Below are 25,256 nucleotides of genomic sequence, written 5' to 3' on the forward strand. Positions count from 1 at the left end.
ATAGCAAGTTAAGACAAAAAAATCTTATAAACTACTTTTTGGATGCAATTTCCCACAAAATTTCTGTAGAAATTCCCTCATACAAAAAGTGGTGACACGGTGAGTACATCATTGAAAATATGTTTTATTTCAAATCCAACGGGATATAAATCGTGTTTATATTGTAATTTTCGTGGAAGTTATATGTTATTTTATCTGCACTAATGAATATGGTAAAATGAACAGTATACATATCATAGTTTTATATAAATAGGTTTATTTCTCTAGAAAGAATAATACGGTTCTTATGAAACTTAGAGGGCTTACTAAGTATAAATCAAGCTAACACAAATATAATTTGAGTGTTTGTATACCTAAAGGTGCCCGAGCTACAGGTATGAAAATGGTTTTAAAAAAATGAAAATTTGAGGGAAAATTTCCCGAAAATCCCTCAGTCAGGGGAAAACTGGGGGTTATATAGAAAAACTGGTTGCAGATTCGAGTTCTACGTGAAAAGTTCTATTAGAATCAGGTATTTTCTTCCGTGTGCCAGAGAAGAAGTATCTTTTGTCCATTAGTATAATTAATGTTTAAAAGAGGACAGCTTTACGTGACACATGGTATAATTTAAAAGTAAGTATGCAGTATGTGCCCCAGATACGTCCCGGCCCCACCCCTTTCAAACAATATTTGAAAAAGCTTACATTAGCTAATCTTTAAGTTTTAATTGCCATGATGATGTACAGGCTAACGGAAACGGAGGACAATAAATTTTAATAATTGACAATAAATTTTAATGTAGGAGTTAATGAAATAGAAATGTTAGAGGACATTTGAGAATCCATAGAAAATCTATACACTTGATGCGATCTAAGATCAAATCAGGACTGCACTTATTAGAGGTGATCCTCATCGAATCGACAGATCCTTACGGTCACCAGAAAATTATACGACTTATAATAGGACCATGAAACCCACACACTAGCACTGAGCACCCACGACCACAACCCTTACATATGGGATAATAATAATAATAATAATAATAATAATAATAATAATAATAATAATAATAATAATAATAATAATAAATAATAATAATAATAATAATAATAATAATAATAATAATAATAATAATAATAATAATAATATATTGTGTGTGATCCTCACATTTGTCATAGTTCATAAACAGGTTAATATGTTTGGCCAACTCTGCTACGAAAAACGTTAAAACTAGCACTGACCAATTGCAGACCCAATCAAAGGGTGGAAACCAAATTCGTAGGGGTTTGACTCTTATACTAATAGGCAAACAATAAAGTAGGTATAGGCCAGTCTATAAAGGATGATTTAGGGTCGAATAACGAAAAAAGGGTGGAAAGCTGGAACAAATGTTATTTTCTTTATAAGTGTCTGTAACAACATATTAATTTTGCATTACTCTATACCCCGGATTTGGCCGCCATCTTGCAAAAATTGCGCCAAAAATTAGTTTTTTTTTCTTTTAAATATCTCGCATGGAAAGCATTTTTAGAGCAAAACATGCTATTACAAGAAGTAAACTACATTCAATTCTCTACAAGAAATGTTCTCTTCATTTTTTCTCTAGGATGCAACGTTTAGATGTTATATCCGTGACAAATTACGCATTTTTCTTTCACCATCGATTTGTAACACCTCCGAGAAGTTTCCCCCCCCCCATAAGAGCACTAATGATCTCATCTAGTCCAATCGTTAATGCTTCGTTAATGCTTCTTAGAACAGCAACTTCCAACATTAGTGCTTCAATAGTTTGGTTACTAGAAGTAAAAAAAAACTTCGGGGGCAACTTCACGTTAGCGCCTCCCAGAAACACTAACGATTAAACCTAGTGCAATCGTTAGTGCTTCCACAAAAGACTAATAGTTTCATCAGTGCTTCAGTATTAGTATGGCTATGGCCAATTACATGTCACGAAACGCCCATCAGGTAATTTTTATTGGGTCAAATTCCCGCCAAATTGCAATTGTTAGCGCTAGTGCAATTGTTAGCGCTTTGTCAGTGCTTCTTAGAACACCAACTTCCAACATTAGTGCTTGAGTAGTTTGGACGCTAAAAGCAAAAAAAAATTGAGGGGGGATTTCACATTAGCCCCCCCCCCCAGAAAACACTAACGATTAAACCTAGTCCAATCGTTAGTGCTTCCAGAAAACACTAATAGTTTCGTTAGTGCTTCACTATTAATGTGGCTATGGTCAATTACATGTCCCGAAACGCCCATAAGGAATAAATTGGGAATTTTTATTGGGTAAAATTCTCGCCAAATTCAAAAGCGCTAATGATCTCTTCTAGTGCAATCGTTAGTGCTTCTTAGAACACCAAGTTAAAACATTCATGTTTCAGTAGTTTCGACGCTAGATTCAAAAAATTGAGGAGGGAAATTACATTAGCCCCTAGAAAGGGCCAATATTTAAAAAAAAAAAATCATCTTTATAACGCGTTCACTTTCTATTTTATTACTTTCTATTTTCTATCTATTGTCCCCTCGCCTTTTTCCGATTTTTCAGTGATTAAACACTTCTGGTATTAGCTCAAGGGATCGTAAACTTGCGAAATTGGTCAGTTACAGTTAATGCGTTGCGGTTGGCCAAGGACATATGATTTACTATACTCCAGGAGAACATTCAGAGTTTCGTTCTCTCGATTTCTTCCTGTAATACAGCCGTCGTGACCACCCACTATCGGCGTACTACTACTACTCCACTCCACTGTGATCCCACTGTCCGTCTCCAATTACACACAACTGTCTTCACGTTTTCTTGCGTTCTGAAGAGCGGAAGTTTAGCAATTTTGTACTTCTAGGCTCAGTTTGCAATGTTTCATCATTTTGGGTCCAATATATTGGTTATAACTTGGTATTGCGTTCTTAATAATGAGCAACGTAGTCATTGGAAGTAAGGTGCCGCGTGTAAACACTTCTTCAACTATGAAATATATCTTGGAGACGATTAAATATCTATTTCTTTATCGCTAAACATGTATTTCTGTATTTAATTTTATAACCTTCTATAAAGCATTTCTAAAGTTGTTGTAGGTAAATTTAACCATTGTTGTAGTTTCAATATTTCATTACGCTACTTCCAGGTAAGCTTTGTACGTTTGGTCTACTTGATTTCGTTCCTCCCTTTATTGGGTTCACGTTGATTGCAATTTTAATGTATACCAGCATTTAATTAAGTTATTTCAAAATTCTCAGAATTTAACAAACTATAATTTGTTATGGCTATAGGTGATATCCATTTCTATACAGAAACCTAAGATATTACCTCTTACATGTGATGCAGAAATTAGATAGTTGTTTTATTTTGTTTAGCGCCTCTTTAAGCATTGATACTATATGAGACGAGAATTTCCAGATTAACATGGATCCTTATCATATGAGTTCCCATTCCCACTTGGAATCGAACTAATTTCCCATGTGAAAGGAACGTACGGTACGCATTTATCTACAAAAGAATTCACGGTAAGATTTAGAGAAACACACATCTTAGTAGGATATCAGCTGGTGTCACGATAATAAAATAGATTATCAGGGTTTACTACTCTTCATTCAACGAACCTTCTGATCCTGATGTAAACATTGCAGAATGGTATTACTCCGCCAGTCATCAGATGATTGGCTGTCGGTCAGCGCTTCGTTCGAGAAGCACGTGCTTGTACCACGCAGTTTACAAAACAATACCACCACGAGAAATATTGTGATCTTGCAGACGAAACGATTAATTTCAAACATGGCTATTTTGCATTATAAAAGCAAGAAATAATTACTACATATTAAAGTTGGAATTTCTATTTGTTTCCCTACTCGCGATTAAAATAACAATAATGCTATTTGATGAATTGATTGTGGTTTTAAAAGTAAACAAAAGCGAAAAATAAAAACATGTTAACATACCTATTGCGAATCTGACATGGGTTGAATCCCTTCCATATTCGTGTCCTCGCTCTCACTGCTACTGGTGTCAACAACATTTATAACCAAACGGTCAACAACTGAATCACAGATCCCATCCAATTCTAAGAATTTTTCCTCCTCGCCTACGACGTGTTTAATACACTCTTGCCACTTATCAGCTGTTACCTGCTCCAAGCCCTTTTGAACCAAGCTCTTAACTTCCTTGATTTTGAACGTGGTATTGTTACTTCTAACATAACCCTTGACCTGACTCCACACCAACTCAATCGGGTTAAACAAACAATGGTATGGAGGGAGTCTTAAAACAGTGTGGCCAGCGTTTTCTGACATACTGTCAATAATATATTTATCATATTTTGATTTTACATTTGCTGCTTTTATCACCTGAATTAGCTCGTCTTTTATCATGTCTTTTGTGTATGATATGTCTTTATTTCCCATCCATTCAATAATATCGTTTTTGACCCACGATCTGTTTGGAATGCGCTCTGACTTTACACTGTGATATTGCGCATTGTCCATGACAATCACACTGTTAGGTACGAGTTTCGGCAAAATGTTTCGAAACCAATTGCTAAACACATAACCTGTCATCTCATCATGATAATCGCCCGTTTTGTTGGATTCAAAAAGCAAGACCCCTCCCTCCAAAAAACCGTCTTCACTTCCAATATGTAGGAGAATCAGGCGCTTCCCCTTTCCTGTAGGATTTTTCAAGCCGGTGCTCAAACCTGAAAGAAACGCTTGCTTTTTATCTTTTACACTTGAGTCAACCCACACTTTTGTTGTTGTATGACCTTCATTGACCCAAGTCTCATCAAGGTAATATATTTTTTACCTTGTTGCCTGTAGGAACGAATTTTCCTTAGGTATATCTTCACGATCAATGATTATTTGTTTTCGATTTCTGCGGACAAATTCGAACCCGATTTCACACAGTAGAGTATAAAAAGTCGTTCTTTTGAAATTAGGTAAATCTGTATCGCTGTTTACAGCGAACAGCAGTTTATTGATTGTTGGTGGTTCATTTCTCACATAAAATTGATGAACTTTTCTACGAATAGCAGTTCTTACAAATTCATCACACTGAACTTCCAATACTGGTTTCTCACGTCTATGTTTCTTCCCGGGAGTTGGCAGTATTCCTTTTTTTAATCTTTCACTGCGAGCACCATTAACACTACAGTACGTTTGACACAACTTGTCCCTTCTGACAGTTGCTTTCCTCTGTTTTTCCTTCCTGCACGTGGTCATAACAATCAGACAAGAAGAACTGTTTCTATGACAACAGCACGTTCAGCCAATTATAATGGCTCATTTCTCTCGCTCTGCAATGGTAAACATTCCACCCTTTCCGCACATTGCCAATTTGAACATAAATAAATGCACATTGTTTTACTCAAATGTCAACTTGAATAGTGGACCTACTGGTTATTGAGAGCATTCTTTTTAGTTCTCTTTTGGGTAATTTAATTTTATAAAACTGGGATTTACTTGCAGTGAATAATTTCGTGTTTCAATACCCGACGCAAAAGCTGGCAACACAGCATTGAGCACCACGTGCGCACAGCGAGCTGTCAGAAGGGACAAGTAGTATCAATTGCAGTATAAATACAGACACACCAGTAAATTCTGCAGTTAATTTCACTATGTCTTTTATGGCTAGCGTTGGATGTTTTTCACATAGCTTATGGAAAACATTGAGAACAATACGTTTTTCACCACTACACAACGGTTTACCCTGTCGATGTTTTACATATTCCCCGCACGCGGCCATATTGTAAACTGTAATTCGCGCGAAGGTGGAGCAAAGCCATTTTCTGCGCATGCGTATTCTCTTTTATTGCATTAATTCAATTTAATTCTTAGATATATTGTTTCTTCTATTATTTAATTGTAAGGAAATTGCATTTCTAGAAGGAAATTGCTTTATAAGAAACAAAAACATTTAAAAAAAAGGAGCTTACTTGATGATGGACTATTTTCTTCTACCGCATGGATGTTGATAGGCTCTGTAACCAATGAAATAAAGCCATCACCACGTGTATTTGTTTACATGAGGTACTGAACGTTCCTTGAATTAAGAATAACTCATTTTAGAGCCAAAGATACTTCAAATGGTGCGATCCGATCTAAATCACTACTCGTCTTACCAGAGACATCTGTTTTTATCTAGAATCGAATTTAATACCGCATGTTTTCTTTATTTCTTTTGTTTGTGTGCAAGATATAAAGAAAAAGATGTAATGGAAGAAATGAATCTCTTCATTAAGTAATAGTGCTTCTAATGTCCAGAAGTGTAATCAATGATATCATAGTTCTGTATTCCTTAATGACAGAGAAGAGCAAAAGTAGTGGCTTAGAAAATATTTTTTGAGGAAGAGAACGAAAAAGTTAAATAATAAGTGACTTCACAAAAATGAAATATGTGTTGAATTAAGATTGTAAATGTTGTGAATGCAGATTTAATAAGTTGCCTTGTAATAAACATAAATTTTCTTATTTTCAAAATATAGTGAAGAATATCATATAGCAAACCTCCACTAGGTTCCAGATAACATGTTAAATTGAGTAGAATTTTATTCCTTTCCTTGACATTAGTTTAATGCATGTATGTTTCTTACTTATCTCCGTCTAATGATTTATATACGTTATACATTACTGCGTTTACTTTCTTTTCCGATTACTTGATTTCGTTTGAAATAATCAAACATCTAACTTTCTGTTACATTGAGTTTTTTAATGAGTGCAACGTATTAAGGAATTTGAAAAAAAATAAATGTCCATTCATAAATAGTGTCCTCAGTGCTAACTAGTAATACACAAGTAATCGGGACTATTATGACAGCACATAAAATAAATACAAATGCACTTACTACTGTAAGTAATTATGGTACAATTGATTAATATTCTATTCATATGTTTCTTAGAAACACAAATTAATCTCTCGTCTTCCATATAAAGAAATTTTACATCTTACTTGCTTTGTCCCTAACGATCAGTCACATTAATCCTTCAGTCCTACAGACCATACCCATGAGAATCTCTGTCAATCTTGTTATATATAAACACTCGTTGCTTATTCTGCAAACTCTTCTAAAGTGAACACCCTTTTAAATACAATTCAAATCACTTTATTCCTTGTACCACTGTCATTCTCAAATCAACAAATTACGAACCTTTTGCATACCGTATTTAATTAGTGACGGCACACAATACTACCAATCTCCCAATAGACTATAATGTACAAAGAAGCCACAATCAACTCATGAAAATGTGTATCACTGAACTTTCTGTATTCAATATGGAACAAATATAATAATGATGGAGACCATATGTCCAGAAACTTTACCCTGTCATCTTACTAATATCTCTTTGAATAGCCTTTCTCATTTTACGAAAAAAACTACTTTTCGGTTTGTTAGTTATAAAGTATTTTACTGTTTGTAATTTGATTTTTAAAGGGAAAGAAAATAAATATCACTCAGTTTTTAAATGTTTTTATTCTATAATTTACTATCAAGCAAACATATTTATCAATCTTTTAATCAAGATAACCAATTCCACGGAGACCTTGTGCACCATATCCACCACGTCCATAAGCTCCAAGACCGTAGCCACCAAGACCATATCCTCCAAGACCATATCCGCCAGCAAATCCATATCCACCAAGACCGTATCCGGCACCAAGTCTGTAGCCACCATAAGCACTGACTACGGGAATTGTGGTGAGGGAGAGTCGGTTGTTATTTTGACTACTTACACTACTGCTGTAGAGGACAGCTAAACAGAGTTTTAGAAAAATTAAGAATTATATTCACGAGTTATTCAACATATAAATTATCATAAATTCTAAGGTTAAACATATTTGGTAAGATAAGATTGAACGAATGGGAAATCAAATGTTGAAAATTCCATTTAAATTTTAAAATCATAGACCTCTCGTTAATTTGTAAATATTCCAAGGTTTGTAAAGTGTTCTTACGTGCTACTTTGTTACCTTCAAACTTAAGTTCTCAAATAAATTAGAAACATATTATTCAAACCAGAATTTTAGGAATGGTACAAAAATGGATCAATAGTTTACGATCTTCAGCAAGAATGTTAGATATTATCAAAAAATAACGACTCAAAAGGTTGCGATCTTGGCCAATAATTAGATTTTGAATAAGGGGCTACAAAATTTTTGAATGACCCCTAAATCGAGGCTTCGTATTTTCTACCGAAAAAAGATCATACTGAATTAAGTGATAGTTTGGATTTGGCTACATTGTATGTAGTTCTCCAGATATAGGACCTACAAAAAATTTTGAATAGAATATTTTGGACCTTTCGTCCCAAAAATATTGAACAATTGCGTTGAATTTTTACTATGAGTCGTTGACGCTAATTTATTATTTGAATACGGTTGTCTTGATACCGTATCACCAAATTCTTTAGATTAATATCCTACTTTTTCATTTTTTTTTTTATTTTCAATTAACGTTCTGTTGCTTTGAAATTACCGTGAAGTATATTGGTTAATTTGTTGGCCACGAGTTTGTGTGATGACCTGAAAATAAGAATATACCGAAATCATAAACAAACAATGTAATAACACGTACATGCACTGAAGAGGCAGAAAGGCTCAGGTAATACTGGAAATATTTCCATTTTTAAGAAATGAAGTTTTTATTTCTGAACTCCAAGAAAATGAAAATAAACTCTTTATTCAGTAGCATGATATTACTAGATTGTTTACTCGGAGAAAAATAAATTTCTGCACTTTTCGCTGCTCTAGTAAGTAATGTTGTAATCCGTAACACTTTACTACGAAACGAGTTCCACCTTAAACTAAACTTGCAAGTTTCATGTAATCTCAATGCTAGAGAGAAATACTAAACTGCAAGAAAAGTAAGAAAGGAAAAAGAGAAAGGAAAAGGAAACGAGTTGCTTTATTGGTGGCATTTAATCTCAACTGAGCAAACGGCACACCAACCACTCATAAAATTGGTTCTACAGAGAGTTACTCTCGTCGTAGTCAAAAGTAATGTTCACTCTGCAAAGCTGGAGCGTAAGACAGCCTTGTTTGCTATTGGACTTCTGCAATGATGTATTGAAAAATACATTACATCGAACAAATATTTATGTCAAAAAATTGATTGATTGATTTTTGAGTTTTACGTCCCGTTCAGCAGCGAGGCTATATGAGACGTGGACCTACCGATTAACGTGGAATCCGAACCACATGAGCTCCCGCCGGGAATCGAACCCGGGTCTCCCTTATGTCAAAAAAGGTACTTAACACACTTGTACGTACGAGAAAACTACACCGAACAAATGTTTATGTCAAAAATAGGTACTTTACATACTTGTAAATACGTGAATACTATATACATACCATGAGAAGTTCCAAAGAACAACCCAAGACACAAAACGAGAGTGAAGAACATCTGGAAAAGGAAAATGTAAATTATTTTTAAGTAAACCGGCATTAAAACTACATTTAAGAAAGCAAAAGAATCGAAAGAAAACTAATTTTTCGAATTCAGAATTAACTTTTTTGATATAGAACATCTTTCGTAAACTCCATCTATTACTAATGAAAAAGTATTATTCGTTTTTTAGATGTACTGTGCTACTAGTTATTAACTCAACAACTGGAAACGAATTTCAAAGTCTCATCACGTTCGTCTAACGTAAATTAACACAACTTCAATTAGTAATTCATCTTATATTTTTAAATTTTATAAATATTACATGTAGACTAATCACTAAACTTGAAAGGAGAATTTACGCAAACAATACATCTGACAAAATTTACTAGTTTTGTCTTAATAAAATTAATGATGATGCTTATCGTAATAGTAAAAGCTTTTTTAGTTCTTTACTATTGTTATTATTATTAATGTAATCTTCAAACGAGATTAAAGTGAACCCTTCGTTCTTTGTAAACTTTGACAACAGGTAATTTTTATGCCTCGTTAGCATTAAAGAAAATAAATCCCATATTGCTTCAGTTTCAATAATTTTATTGAGTTTTATCAAGGACATTTTGTATTTTAGACTCTTCAAATAAGGAATCTTGAAAACGTTTTCGGGAATTATCCTCCTTTTTACTCATTATCTTTGACGGATCTGAACCGTAACAAATGGCAACAATCAGAATATCCTATTGAAAGTATGCCCTATGTTTTTTTTTATCGAAACCAATCGTGTTCCTTACATAATTTACACTGAGAAATCACTTTTATAAATATATGCAAATGTGCTATAAGCAATGTATTTGAACACTTATTTTTGCTGAGTTTCAAATCCAGAAAACAGGGTTACTTATGCAAGTTCCAAATTTAATTAAATTGAATAAGCTTTGCGATATTTATCGTGAAGCAAGAATATATAAACACCCAGAAATGCTTACCAAGTTAAACAGCACAAGCTCAGCTATCCTCGCGTAAATTATGGTTTACGTCTATATTGTTTATATAGAGATAAGTAATAAGATAATAAAACTATATAAAATATCTAAGGTACATCCAATAGTAATAGAATCATCTTCTTCATTAAAGATATGCAGAGAAACCTCTGAATTATTTTATTGTGAAACAGATAATATCCAATGCAAATTTACCCAATCAGAAAACTAGGATGTAAAACAAAAAATAGTTAAAACGTCTATTAAAGAATAAATTTAATAAAAAAAAACTATTTTAATAAGCGTTTAAACAAGAATCACATATACTTTACCATTTTGTTAAGGTTAACTTCTGTGTTGCTGTAAATGAACTGTAATATGTGAATAGCTTACTCTCTTTATATACCAACGTTTACGGAAACCACGAAAGAAAGTTAATTAAAACAAATAAAATGATGTAGAAACTACTTTTCGTCTATCAATATTTTATCTTATAGTACAGCAAATACGATGGTTATATTGGAATCATACGAATCCTGTTTTTCTTAAGAAAATTGCCTTTATTTGATCAGGTTCCTTGTCCACAAGGTTACTTTATATTTGCAATCTAAAAATATTTCAAATATTAGAAACAGTTACAATGAGATCAAATACTTAGGGAGCTAATTAGCTATTTCCTTGGAGAAGAAACTGATTACAACTTTCTTTCCGTTCATTAGTGAATAAAACTGGCAAAATTCTTTCATTTCATCACAGTGTAAGATAATCTCATTTCAATAACAACAGAAATGAACTCAATCACTGTAAGTATTCGTTTAATTTCTAACACGCATTAGTGCAATGGAATTTTACTACACATTTATAATCATACACATGCCGAACATGCCTTTATTTAAGAATTAACATGTATGGGTAAATTAAGTTGTGACCATCATATTCTTTGACAAACAATGCCAGGTAATCAGAAAATATCTACCCATTTCTGGTGCTGGTGTAATAAGTGCTATTTTACATTTTTGAGTAATAAATTACGAAATTTCTATTTTCTAAATTGTACAATTATCAGGCACTTAAATCAAAAATTCATTTTATGCATGAGCTACAATTAAATTTTGCAATAAATTGGCAGCATCAAATAACTATCAGATAGGCAGTTAGAGTTTGACAGAGAGTTTTACAGTCTTACAAAAGTAGAATTAGTATATTATTAAGTTCTTAACACGTTTTATTTCTTATTATGATATTAACAACAGTTTTATTATGCTATTGTCTATAAAATGAGTGGTTCTTTTATTTTTCAATTAAAACTTTCTAATGCACAAAATCAGGAATGCATTTTAAGTTTCCTTTTCCCAAGCACGGAAACCTCAATCTGCATACACTTTAGTATAGTAGTTGAATAAAAAAAAATACTTTCAAAAGGAAATAACATAGAAACAGCATTCAATCTTACTATCTAATCAAAAGAGGAAAAACAAATTTCTAAATAATTTCCTTTTTACTTACACCTCATAAGTTTCATGCCATGGGCTTGGCAAAATACTTTTGTATCTATTAGGTTTATAACCATGTTTACATCGTTTTCGAAGAGATGGCTCTAGTAGCAACTGGTGATATAACCTTTGGCATTTGTCAACATAACTTCATCGAAGTATTAGTCGATTTGTGACGACATCGAAAAGTTATTCTCAGTTGACGAGCAAAATACTCGCCGTTTGCATTAGGTTTTAATTTTATTTTTGAATATGAAGAGATCTGAGGCGGAGACCGTCATTAATAAAAGAACATTTCACGTGTAGTTTCAAAGCTTGAAGAATGGTGATTTTAACGGCATGTCCGTGGTCGACATGTCGGTGGAAGAGAGGTGATTTTCAAATATGCAGAATTTGAGACATTACTTCTTGAAGATTCGTGTTAAACGCAAGAAGAATTAGCAGGATCATTAGGAGTGACTCAATAAACTATTTCAAAATGCATTAAAACCATGGGAATAACTCAGAAGCAAGGAAATTGGATGTCGTACGAACTGAAACAGAGAGATGTTGAACGGCGTTTGTTTGCTTGTGAACAGCTTCTTCAAAGACAAAGCGGAAGGGGTTTCTACATCGCATTGTAATCACGGACGAATAATGGGTTCAATACGATAACCTCAAGCAAAGAATGTCATGAAGACAGCCCTGTTTTCTTAAACGCCCACGACCAAACCGAATATTCACAGCTGAAATATCACGCTCTGTATTTAGTAGGACCAGCTCAGTACAGTGTATTAGTAGCTGCTAAAACCGACTGAGACAATCATAGACAGTCTGTATCGAAATCAATTAATGCGTTAAACTCGAGCATTTAAAGACATACAGTAACAATACAACGAAAGACACGATAAAGTGATTGTGAAGGATGATAATGCTCGACTCCATGTTGCAATGCCCGGCAAAATATACTCTAAAACGTTGTAATGGGAATTCATGTCCAATCCTCCGTTTCCTGCAGACATTGCTCTATGTATCACTTATTGCGATCAATGACACATTACGTCGTAGGCTTAGCTAGTAACTCACAGTAACACTATTCATTATTTTCTTTTGTCACTTCATCCCAAGACAGTTCTTTACATTTAGCCCTCGGCGAGCTGTACATTGTAGGATAAAATCGTCCATAAAAAGCTGAAGCTTTTAGTTTGCCTATTAACTCATTTAATGCTTGTATCAAAGTGCCTTCATAGCTTATGTGATAAATAGGAAGCAACAAAAAGTGTTAACACTCAGTCAATTAGTATTCATTTTCACTCTATTAACTGAATCAATACAGTTTAAACTGCAACTAAATCGTAATAATGAATCGCTTTAAAAATAGCGAAATGTTAATTATGATATCTAAGTATCTAAGTATCTGTTGTGTTTTGTTGAGAAACAAATCCATATTAAAACAATGTAACGAAACTGTCAAAAATGTTTTAAATCTGCATTTTGCTGCATCACCAACTAGCGTCAGACATATAGCGCCATATATTGGATAGATTTTTTTTTAACAAGTACAGTTAGTGTTACTTACAGAATGAGAGTTTTTCCTTTAACGAAAAGGATGCGATTACCAAAGCCAAAGGTTATTTGTTCATGTCAGAAATATTTATTTCCGACTCAGAAAATTCAATTCGTGAACATTGATCATGTGCAAACTTGTTAACCATTATGTTGTTGTATTATTATCAGAATAATAATTAAATATGAGTAATGTTGCAATTTCTTTTAATAAAATATGCTCACTGTAGCAGAAAATTTTCACAATCAGTTATTGCAGTTTAAACTGTATTTTATGTATCTGGGTATATTTGAATAACCATCGTTTATCAATAATTGAGGAATAAATTGAACAACACGTTAACATAGTTTTTAAAGATCCAAAATACTTTAAGCTGTCTGTAATAAAAATACTGTAAATAAGGTCTTAGGATAACTGTTTGAAAATACATACTATGGACTTGCAAATTCGTAGTAACTGGACAGTGTCCACGTGTTATACATATAAAAGAACATGAAATTGAAAGTATAATACTGACTTTTGTAGTACCTCAATACTCATTTCATATGAAATTTTGTTAATTTGTAGAATTTACACTTCATGCCGAATATTGGAAATATTGTATTTCGTTTTCTAGATTATCTTCACTCTTGTTACTCTTGTGTCCTCTGCTTATGCAATTGGTGTTCTTGGTGGAATTGGTGGAGGACTTGATTACTACGTAAGTACAATGTGTATCGATATTATAGTTATTTATTAACCGATTAGTAGACTATTGATATTAAAATTCACAAACATTTCTAACTCTGAAACATCATATGCAACAATCTTAAAATGTGCCAAAATATTTTAACTAACAGTGTCTTTTTTGCATTAAGACCACTTATTATTTTTAAAAATACAAAAGTGAATATTACAATTGTTATGAACAGCATTTGTATTTATGCAATTACTTACTGTATTGATATTATTTCACACAGGGAGAACACGATCATATAAATTATTCAAAACCTTAGGATACGTATGGGATTTGAGTTTGGACTCAAAAGGTATCGGTTGCTTCACAATTCCTTTCATAGATTGGGCAATAATATCAAAGGTTCTCCATTATTTGTATATGTGCCCTCTTCGTACACTAGACCATATTGATGGGGCTGAACTTGTACTTCAGCAACGCCGAAGATTCTTCTAACAATCTCAGCAAACCCAAACTTTATGAACTGGGCACTAATATATATTACTTTTGATTATGTTTACAAGTCACCCGTCAGGCCTTCTGCCGTCGCTGAAATTAAACTAAATCTAAGATGGGACTCGGGTTCACTCACTACAAGAAATCATTTAAAAAATTGCAGCGATCAAGAAAAACATTCTTAACACATACTTTTACGTTAATTCTACCACTAATTCTTCATTCCTAGCTGACAGTGAATTAAGGGTTTAAAAATCTCTGATATTACCTAAGTATACAAGTTAGTGAAGAGTATAGTTTATTAAAAATTGAAATTGAAACTAAAATCAGTACTCTGCAATTGAGCAATGATCTATTATCGCATACAGATTCACTTACACACATCAGTGCAATATCCTTCAGTTATAAGGATACAATGTTTCACTATAGAAAATCCAGGTGCAGTATTCTTTTGGAAAGAATGTCCTACCTCAGATTTCAATACATTCCTGCCATAGGTACAAATTATATTATTAGAATAATCAACACGCATCTGCACTTTGTGTTTCAATAATTAATATTTGTTAGAATATTAATCTACCATAAATGTTGTATCTACGTAATTTCAATATTGTAAATCTAGAACTGTTCCAATAAAAGAAATAGAAAACAAAATTACGTCTACTCTTAGCTTATTTAAACAATATCAAAAATTAGTGTTTGTTATCTCAAATCAGTAGTTGTATGAGAGGATACCAATTGAAAAAAAAAGATTGATATTGATAAATCTAATGAGCTTTCACTTGGAAATAAGAATCATTCTCATAAATGAAACATATCTATCTCTTACTTTTAAATATTGCATTCCTTTTTCAACATCTTTTTCAGAATTATTTTAAATATAATAGATTTTTTGATTCCATATGAACCTTGAATTAAAAATACAATTAAACATATATATTTTATTTGTTTTAGAAGTTCGTTAGTGGCATTGATTAATAAGAAGATTAATGAAAATGTAAGCATTATTTCCAAAAATATAATCTACATATTTTCTTTTAAGGCTTACCCACGATATCAGTTTGGATACGCAGTGAGTGATCACCTCACAGGAGATAATAAACAACAGACTGAAGTTCGAGATGGTCATGTTGTAAAAGGGCAATACAGCCTCGTTGAACCTGACGGCAGTGTAAGACATGTCACTTACGGCGCTGATGACATCAATGGATTTAATGCCATTGTGAGAAGAGTTGGTGGCAATCTTCACGCCGGAGTTGGAGGTTACGGATATCTCGGCTAGTTCTGCTGAACATAGTAACGTACTTGTTTTAAGAAAATAAAGCAAAGTTAGTATTTATCATTATGACTCTTATTGTTGATTTCCTGCACGCATTTGAGTAGGAAAATATTTATTAAAGTTTAAACAATTATGCAACTGCTACTGATGTTTTTGAAGTAATGTTGTCCGAAGAAGATAGTGAGCACTTATGTTGCTAATTGTTAAAATGTATTTTATGTTCAGAAGGCTCAGTGTAAAGCGCTTACCTCTGGTTCTTGGGGTTCCCGGTTCGTTTCCAGTTCAAGTAAGTTTCTGGTGGACAACATCGTGACCGGGGGTTTCCCCGGAGTATCCTCGTTCCTTCTCACATTTTCATTCCACCAAATGTTCCATCATCGTTCATTTCCCTTAATTGTCGTCTACCTCATCCAGGAGGGCATGAAAGTAGGAAGTTAAACTGGAAGTCTTTATTTCACTTTGTGTTCTGTTCGTAATATCACTTTTTGGTCGTTGTCTCATAGCTCTGAAACATCTATTTGAAGACCCTACTATTCTAGTATTTTGACATTTACAAGGAGCTTCCTTGTGTATTATGAATAACAGGGAGAAAGTATTTTTTTAGTGTGTGACTCAATATGTTGTTTATAAAATCACTTTTAGGATTCGTCTTTAGATTATTTAATATAACAACAATTATAAAATACTCTTGAAATTCTATAGAAGTCAATGCATCTAAATATAACTAAACTCTCAAAAATATAACTAAACAACTTATATTGTTAAATCGGGAATGGAATCGGGATAAGGAGACGACAAAACGATTTAATCCTAGCCTCGTCTCTACAAACAGTGTATTTGGTCTTGTCTTATCCACAGGTTTATCCTGATCTCAATTTTTAGTATTAGTTATTGATTTAAACTCGATATTCGGAACATAAATTGTATGAACATACAAAGATACAAGTAAAAATTTTTAACTCGGTGTTTTATCTTTTCACTTAATTAATTAATACCTCTAGAAATGCCGTAAGATGTAAATTATTTCGTGAACAAGTGGTTAATTACTTGTCTTTACTCAAATATTTATTTCTTCTATCTCGATTGGTTATACCAAGCCTTGGATTACAATCACAAATAGAGATTCAGATGCTACTTTAAGCGTCGTATTTCGTCTCACGTAGCCAAGGTATTAAGAAGACATAATAACGTCTAATTAATAAATTCCAATATTTTGACTGATTTTGTCTTGTTTAGTATGTATTATTCAATACTACATTGGTGATAACAAATAGACTTCAGTGAGATTGAACCCTGAGGAAAATAAAATGAAAGTTTACAACTTTTATACTTTTCACATACTTTACATTACTATCTATTACATCCTTTTTGATTGTCATATATGTAGCATATTCCCTTACAAACATTGGTAAATTACTGCAATAATTGCTCAGAATGTATCAAAAAGATTACTACAGATTTACAAAGGATAGCTAAATTCTAGACAAAAATAAGTTATATGGGAAAAATCAGTTCTAGACAAAAATAAGTTACATCGTTTCCATTAAATTTCTATCTTATTTTCTAGCAGTCAAAACTACAAAAAGAAGAAAGGGACTTTGACTTTTCAAATAATTTCCTGCCCTTTTAAGGAAAAAGATCGTTGTTAATAGATGCTCGTTTTATGTATAGAATACTGTCCTTTAGAAATTGCAATACTTCCTAAGAAATGTGCTTTTCTAATGGTGTTAGTAGAGATAAGTATTGTTGAAGACAGTGTCTATTGAATATGGGATTAAATCAAGTTGTCAATTTGTTCACAAGTAGTTCGTGATTACAAAAACAACGACACTTATAAGAAAATACTTTGTTTTTTAGTATCCTAGAACACTACTTCTTATTAGTACTGTTTGAAATAATACGAACTAATAAATAACAGGAGAATATGAATAATGTAATAATGTAAATAATACGTTAAATAATGTAAAATCATATATAACACTAGTCAATACGATTTTAGCACAGAAATGAAAATACTTGACTCTAATAGAACCTTTAACGTAGAATTCGAATTTACAATCAGTTTTTCTCCATAACCTCCAGTTTCCCTGTGACAGAGGGATTTTCGGGAAATTTCCCCTCACATTTTCCGCTTTTTTTTTTTAACAATTTTTGTACCTGTAGCTCGGGTACCCTTAGGTATGTAAACACACAAATTGTATAAAATATGACATATTTTCTTAAACATTAGTTATAGCATATTTGTTCCAAAATAAACATCTGACAGCTTGACAACAATATCTTTCGGGTATTTAACGATTTTGAACAACAAAGTAAAATCTGTAGATACAATAATGTTGCTACCACTCCCAAATTTACCGATATTAGCCATGATGTAAATTGTATTGTATGTTAGCTAGATTTATACTTAGTAAGCCCTCTAAGCTTCATAAGAATCGCATTATTCTTTCTAGAGAAATAAACATATTTATATAAAACTATGCTATGTGTACTGTTCATTTTACCATATTCATTAGTGCAGAAAAATCACATATAACTTCCACGAAAATTACAAAATAAGCACGATTTATACCTCATTGGATTTGAAATAAAACATATTTTCACTGATTTATACACCGTGTCACCATTTTTATGAGGGAATTTCTAGAGGGATTTTGTGGGAAATTCCCTCCAAAAAGGTAGTTTATAAGATTTTGTTGTCTCAACTTGCTATTTGTATATAGTGATACAGAAACAGAATTGCACTAAAACACACTACTTAATAAATAATGTTAATTTCATGTGAATCGCATTATTCTGTCTAGAGATATAAACTATTGTGTCCATTTATAGGTAATAAAGAATATACTATGCAAGAATATACTATATATTTACCAAACACAAGAAATCTAACGTTGACGTAGCCTATTATTGTCGGCACATAGATGGATACTCAAATACAAGCACAAATACACGCATGCTTTCTGTGGAAAATGAGTCATTTTTTTAATATTTTGATCTGGCAACAATGAAAAAAAATGATAACTCACGTAGCCTAATGACTGTTACTAGCGTTCAGTGACGGTCCAAGTTGGACGTGTTTTAGATGTGGCCGCGTGTAAGTTGAAGTGTTTGTGCATTGTGGAGTTCGAATAGATTGTGTTGTGTGGTGATGCACTGAGTTAAATTACGTTTGTGCTACGTAATTGATGGAGTGTAGATTCGTGTGGGTATGTGTGTGTGATACAGTACAGTATACAAGATGCCGAGGAAGTTTGTAAATCACCCGGACAATTTCTGTATGTGGGGAATTGACATTTAAATCGCAACGTCGATGTTTTACTCCACTTGTGAGGAAGAGTTATCAGTTATATTTTGGTAGCTGTGTAGGAGACCAAGATAAGAATTGGGCTCCTCACTACATTTGTTGTACTTGCGTGAAACGTCTGACTGCAGTGGCGTATTTACGATTTTCTTTCGGGGGGGGCTTTGCTAACTTTCGGGGAGGGCTTTGCTTGAAAATGTGAAAATTCTGCAAGATATTTCATATACTTTACTATAGTAAGTAAGATTTCGGGGGGGGGCTTAAGCCCGGAAGCCCCCCCCCTAAATACGCCACTGTCTGACTGTGTGGGCAAATGGTGAGCGAAACACGAACTTCGCAGCACCGATGATCTGTAGGGAACCAAAAGATCATTCTTCAGACTGCTACTTTTGTATGACACAGATAAAAGGAATAACCAGTAAATGTAAGTAAACAGTACAGTACCCTAATGTACACTACACTTTAGTGTCACGATGGAGCAGATTCCAGTCTTTAAATCTAGAAGCAAGAAGTTCTGCCTGTATCTTGGAGAGTTTTAAATCCCGTATGAGGTCAATTAGTTCACCCTGAGTAATCAGATGGGGATCCAATGTGGATGTGCTTCCTAAATAAGTAGGATCTTCTTCTTTATTTGGAACCTCACCCCACTCGCCTTGGTGGGTGCTCTTCGAAGTGACAAACAGGCACGCGTACCAAACACATACTGAGAGTTCTATTTAGCAAACCAAAGCTTGTATATGGTCAACCGGGAAAATCCCGGTTTTCGCTCCTAGCGTCGGGACCAGAATTATTGTCCAATGAGCTTTTCGTTATAAAAGTGCGTAGGTGAAAAGTGACTGTCCCGAAAATTAGACTCAAAGGGACGTTCACCAAGCATGTAACTTTCACGGGAACAGTCCTTTTTCCTCGACCATATATGGCCGTAAAAATCGAAGTGAGGCCTACCAACACAAATGTACAAAATACCAAACTGATGAAGAAAGCTTCAAGATTGTTCCTTTTATATACGAGGGTTGGTTAATAAAGTTCGAAATTAAGTCTGTCTTTCCCAATGTCCTTTTAAATTCGAAAAATGAGCTTCGGGTCGGTGATAAGGGTTTGGTTATAGTTACTTCGAATGCCGTTAAGTTGACCCTTGTATAATAGTATGTAACTATATTACAACGATTAGTTAGAACGATTAGTTTTCCTTATATGGTATTGTTCTTTTTTTAAAAAAAAAAGGAAGAAAAAGAGAATGGAAAGTTTTTCTGGTTAGGTTTAGCATGACAGAGAAAAAGGAATGCAATCGCGTAAAACGGGGCGTGGCTAGTTCGTTTGTGTTGTCTTCGAGTCACCGTATCACTCTGTGATACCTGACTTGTCTTTTGTTGTTCGTACGGAGTGGATCTTCTTATTGCTTTTGGTTCGAGTTGGCTTGTAGTTTGAAGTGCTTCGCATTATGTGTCAAAGTGGTTTGCATTGGGCAAGTTGGAAGATAGTGCCGGAGAAATGAATAGGGTTATAATTATTGAGTGTGCTTCGACATTAGTAATTCAACCACAATATTAAGCCTAATGTGTGAAAATTGTGAAAGATTTATTCTAATTGTATGCTCTAAGAAAAGAGCTCATTGGACAGACCAGGACAGATTGGGTATTTTAGTTCCCGCTAAAAATGGTGTTATGGTTTTCACAGTGTGATTTTTATATATTATTTAATTTATATTGTGAGTTACTAACCTCCGAATTCAGTGGTTTAGTGACTGAATCGAGTTTTGGTGATATTAAATGACCGGAAATAGGAGCTGTGTGGTGGACAAATGTTGTTCAGTTTAATAGTCGCTGGAAATATTGTGTTCAGCTTCCCAGCTCAACTATGAGTTTAACTCGGATGCCTATTTTCCTTTTGGAAGGTTTGTTGCCTTGGAAGTAGAAAAATTAGACATAATTTGCGGTATTTCTTTTTATTGGTACTCATTCGACCTACATATTCGGTTGCAAATATTCGAGAAAGTTCAGTTAAACTAGGTGCAGAGGCGATTATCATAATTACATTAGAGAATGTAAAGCAGGAACTGTTAAAAGGTGAGTGTGAATTTATTCAATAAATTATAAAATGTAGCAGTGTCACGTCTTACGTATTTTCATTGTGCGGTTGTGAATAGTAGTTCCGCTTTGCTTAGCTTAAAAACTTGGATTCGACATCCTCTTGTGATTCTGATCCTTGTAAATTGATCCCTCCCCCATAATTTTTACGGTGGAATGTTTTTTTTTAAAGAAAGGGATTTTTTTAGAAAGAAATATTGATTGGACCAACGAAAGAAGTTGGTGATCCAATGTTCTTTGTTCTTCTATTTAGGCTGGTTAATTGTTATTATTTGAATTTCAAATATATTTCATGCTTGAGCTCTCTTTGACAGCGATAGGGTTCCTATTCTCTCTAGAATGAGTTCAGATTGGCAGTTATTATTATTATTATTATTATTATTATTATTATTATTATTATTATTATTATTATTATTTTATTATTATTATTATTATTATTATTATTATTATTATTATTATTATTATTATTTTATTATTATTATTATTATTATTAAAATGTCCTCGATTTGGATTCGAATTGGAGAGGCTAGACGGAGGGAGACGTTAAAACTCACAATTATATTACTCATCTTTGCTATGTATAGTCTCGAATTGGATTACTGAGCGGGTTAAATTCAAATTACAATGTCTTCAATATTTCGTATCCACATGAATCAGGTTCATTTTTGTGGTTTTAATGTATAGTATAAATACATACCACTACCTAATTGCCCCAAAATTACGAATAATTTGAAATTGGCATAAATATTCTCGGTTATGTTAAGACAAATAATGTTGTTAATTGATTGTACATGTAATAGTGCATAAAACGTAGATTATCCACACTACAGACACGTCGTTACAAATTTAAGATGGAAGAAAAACGACGAAACAGTATAAATGAAGAAAATACAATTCTTAAATCTAATAAAATATAAAAAAAAATTAAAATTCTTCTAAGAAATAAAAATTATGAGGATGTTTAAAAGTTTAAAGGTAGTATTTTGTATTCTTTACTTTTTACCTTTTATTATTCCCGGAAGGGCAAAGAGATACAGTGTATTACACATCAGTAGATTTGGATGTGTAAACATTAAAATCGTTTAGAGCAAAGGCGTATATTAATCTTCCTTCTCATATATTTGCACTTACCACACGCTAGCCGTGTTAGCGATAAATAATAGAGATTTATAGAAGCAATGAAGAAATCCAAACGATATATTCACATGATGAGTGTTAAATAAAGTTTTTTTTTCTAAGCTCGATCCCTTCCTTAATACAAAATCTGTCGATTGCGGGAGTATTATGAATGAAGAAAAAATATTATGATTATTTTACATGATATTACGTTTCCAATTAAAAGTTTACAAAATTGCTTATAACTTTTAACATTAATTATAATGTTTCTAGAGTAATGTAAAGTTCTTGATTTAAGGGTAGAATATTTCTTAACAAGAGCAGATCTTCGTTTTATGCAACAGACCTTCGTATGTGCATTTTTACAATTTTCAACTACAATATATCTATTTGAGAGCTGAAGGGTATGTTTAGGGCAACATGCCTCTGTATGTCTCTTAGCTACACTGATACACAATAAAACGAATGTGCATAGTTTACTTGTCATATGATAACGGTTTTATAGAATACACATTAGTTCAGAGTGTTTGTCCGGTTCTTAACTAATTCCTTCAAATATTACTCTAGTTGACACTCTCTTTAAAGGAAGAAGCAGAAGAAAATAAATGCGATGAAAATTAACAATAATCAGGGGGAAAAAAGTAAAGTTGAAAATAGTGAAAAGAGAAACACATCACCTTCGCAACTTCAAGTGTCTTTTCTGTCATAATTAAATTTGAATTTGTAAACATAATTTGACCATTGAAAATACCTTAAGATGAAGGATGTAGAGTGTTACAATTCTAGTTAGTAAGAATGTATGAACATAATTATACCGAAAACAAGATAAAAAGTTAATAAATAAATTGAAATTAAAATATCTTCAGCATTTATCTGTAACCGTTCCAGGAACGTCGCTTCAATCTATCAGGTCACTTAACATTTGGGTTGTCTGTTTTAACTTCGAATATTTACATTTGGTATTTTATGAGTAAAGAATCAAAAAAATATATATAATGTTAAAGATCAAAAATGCAAGATTGAAGACCAAGATTTACGACCCACATCACATAACCTTCTCTAGCACAAGTTTAACGTTTGGTAAAAGGAGCTGCGGCTTATCGTTTCTTCTTTGTTTGTGTGTGTACGTGTTTACAACATACGCATACGTACGTGGTATAATAAATGATGATACATCTGACCGTATTACATATTTTTAGTAATCGATGGTGAATGTTGCACCTATTTGCTTTACCATTGGTGTTTTATTAACACTTGTTGTTCCTTTATTAGTGATTCTGCTGTGCAATCTAATGTCGGATGTTGAGTTGATGTAAACGATTGTGGACACAGGCAATGGGATGTGCTTTTATAATTTCTATATCATTTGCCCTGCAGTCACACGACAATTCTAAATGGGGATCTGCAGGACCTGTGACTGAGAGTTTTCTTCCAAACACCTTTCCTCTTCATAAGCGTTATTTTAGTGAGTTTTAGTCTATAGGTCATTTTTGCCTTCAGCTTCGTTCATCGCAACATACTCAACACATTTGCTACTTTCGTCACGCTAGCGCCAAATAACCGAGCTTCCATAATTCGATTTTTATGGAAATCAGAGATTTAGTCTATTTTACAATATCAATGTCTGTGCAGTTCACTGGACACTGCTGTTCTACTGTTCTTTACAGAACAGAATTTGCTTAACACACCAAAACCAAGAGGCCCGTTGAGGTCAGCGTTGCCAACTCTCACATTTGACGTGTTTTCAGGACAGATACTTCCATTATATTTTTGTATATATGCTCATCATTGGCTTGTACTTAGTTATGACATAGAATGCTTTACCAAATTACTTTCTCTAACCAAAATCCGTTTTGCCAGAACTAATATTTTAGAAATAGGCCAATTTCGTTCCATTATTATGTTAGTCTCTGTGATTGTGGTGATTGTCAGGAGTTTTTGATGTATATGGAAAATAAATAAGTAAAGAGGAGATAAAATTAATTTTTATTCGGAAGAAATAAATAAAATTGCATTACCTTCTAAACTGTGCTATCCTCAAGTATTGGAATTCCTTTAGAACGAATACATAACACGTCCGTTTATCTGTACATTGACAGGTGTCAGAGTAAACTTGATAAAATATATCGAAAAGTACTTTTCTTTGGGAATCGATTGAGCGTTCAAATAGTAGGCTTGACCTCCTACAATAACCTTCTATTGAAACCGCAAGTGGTAGTTTTTTTTTTAACGTTTCCAGTTTCAAGATTGATTGCCCAGAACAAAAGTAGTAATATATAGCAAGAAGCTTTTCATTTTCTTTACTGTATTGAAATCACTTCACCATTGCAATAAAACACACTCTAACCACCCGTAATACTCTACTTCAACAAAAAACGTTTCAAATTTTTCTAGCATCTCATCTTCAAAATTTATTTACACACAAAGAAAAAGCTATATAATATTTCAAATAACGTTTTCGTTTTTTAGAGTTAATTCAAAGTCCCGACAATAGATCCCATGTCCTCCAGTCACTCATTATTGGAACCGAAAGTGATATCAATCCACTCATTTCCTGTTTTAAAATTAATATACTTAGAACATTCGCTTTAATCTACAATGAGAAGTGGTTCTCTGAAATCAAATCAGCGTTTCTAGGAACTCTGGATTCTCTCTTTTTATTTCTTTACTAAAATCGTATGTGGTGTAATTCATCCATTTCCGATTTGAAGTTGATCGTCACAGAATGAAAACGGCGATTGGTAACGATAAGAGCTTTTTTCAATCTATTCAGAGTTTGAAGAAAATATACCATAACCAACGATAACAACCAAACGAAACAGAAATTGATTGAAATTTATTAATATGTCCGGTTTTAATATTCATTTCCGTAAAGCAAACAATAAGAGTTATCAAGAAGGGGCTTTATAAAATCGATTCGGCCTCCCAAGAACAG

The 25,256-nt window shown here is 33.1% G+C and overlaps 1 protein-coding gene and 1 long non-coding RNA gene across 2 annotated transcripts in view; one reads left to right on the forward strand and one right to left on the reverse strand.

The window, feature by feature from the left end:
* Positions 1-3,910: 3,910 nt before the first annotated feature.
* On the reverse strand, positions 3,911-4,525 carry LOC145685044 (uncharacterized). The gene has a single exon (XM_081757388.1). It carries the CDS (start codon positions 4,523-4,525, stop codon positions 3,911-3,913), a length of 615 nt encoding a protein of 204 aa, XP_081613514.1.
* A 15,975-nt stretch (positions 4,526-20,500) lies between these two features.
* Positions 20,501-25,256, forward strand: part of LOC145684626 (uncharacterized) — a 32,292-nt gene continuing 27,536 nt past the window's right edge. Inside the window, exon 1 of the long non-coding RNA XR_014131340.1 lies at positions 20,501-21,184. This is a non-coding gene — a long non-coding RNA (uncharacterized LOC145684626). The remainder of the gene's footprint in view (positions 21,185-25,256) is intronic.

The sequence above is a fragment of the Thermobia domestica genome, chromosome 5, assembly GCF_964235325.1.
Source record: "Thermobia domestica chromosome 5, izTheDome1.hap1.1, whole genome shotgun sequence".
NCBI classification, from domain to species: Eukaryota; Metazoa; Arthropoda; class Insecta; order Zygentoma; family Lepismatidae; genus Thermobia; species Thermobia domestica.

Bases quoted from the DNA above. Each gene is read 5' to 3' on its own strand.
- LOC145685044 (XM_081757388.1), bottom strand. From the start codon at position 4,525: ATGACAGGTTATGTGTTTAGCAATTGGTTTCGAAACATTTTGCCGAAA.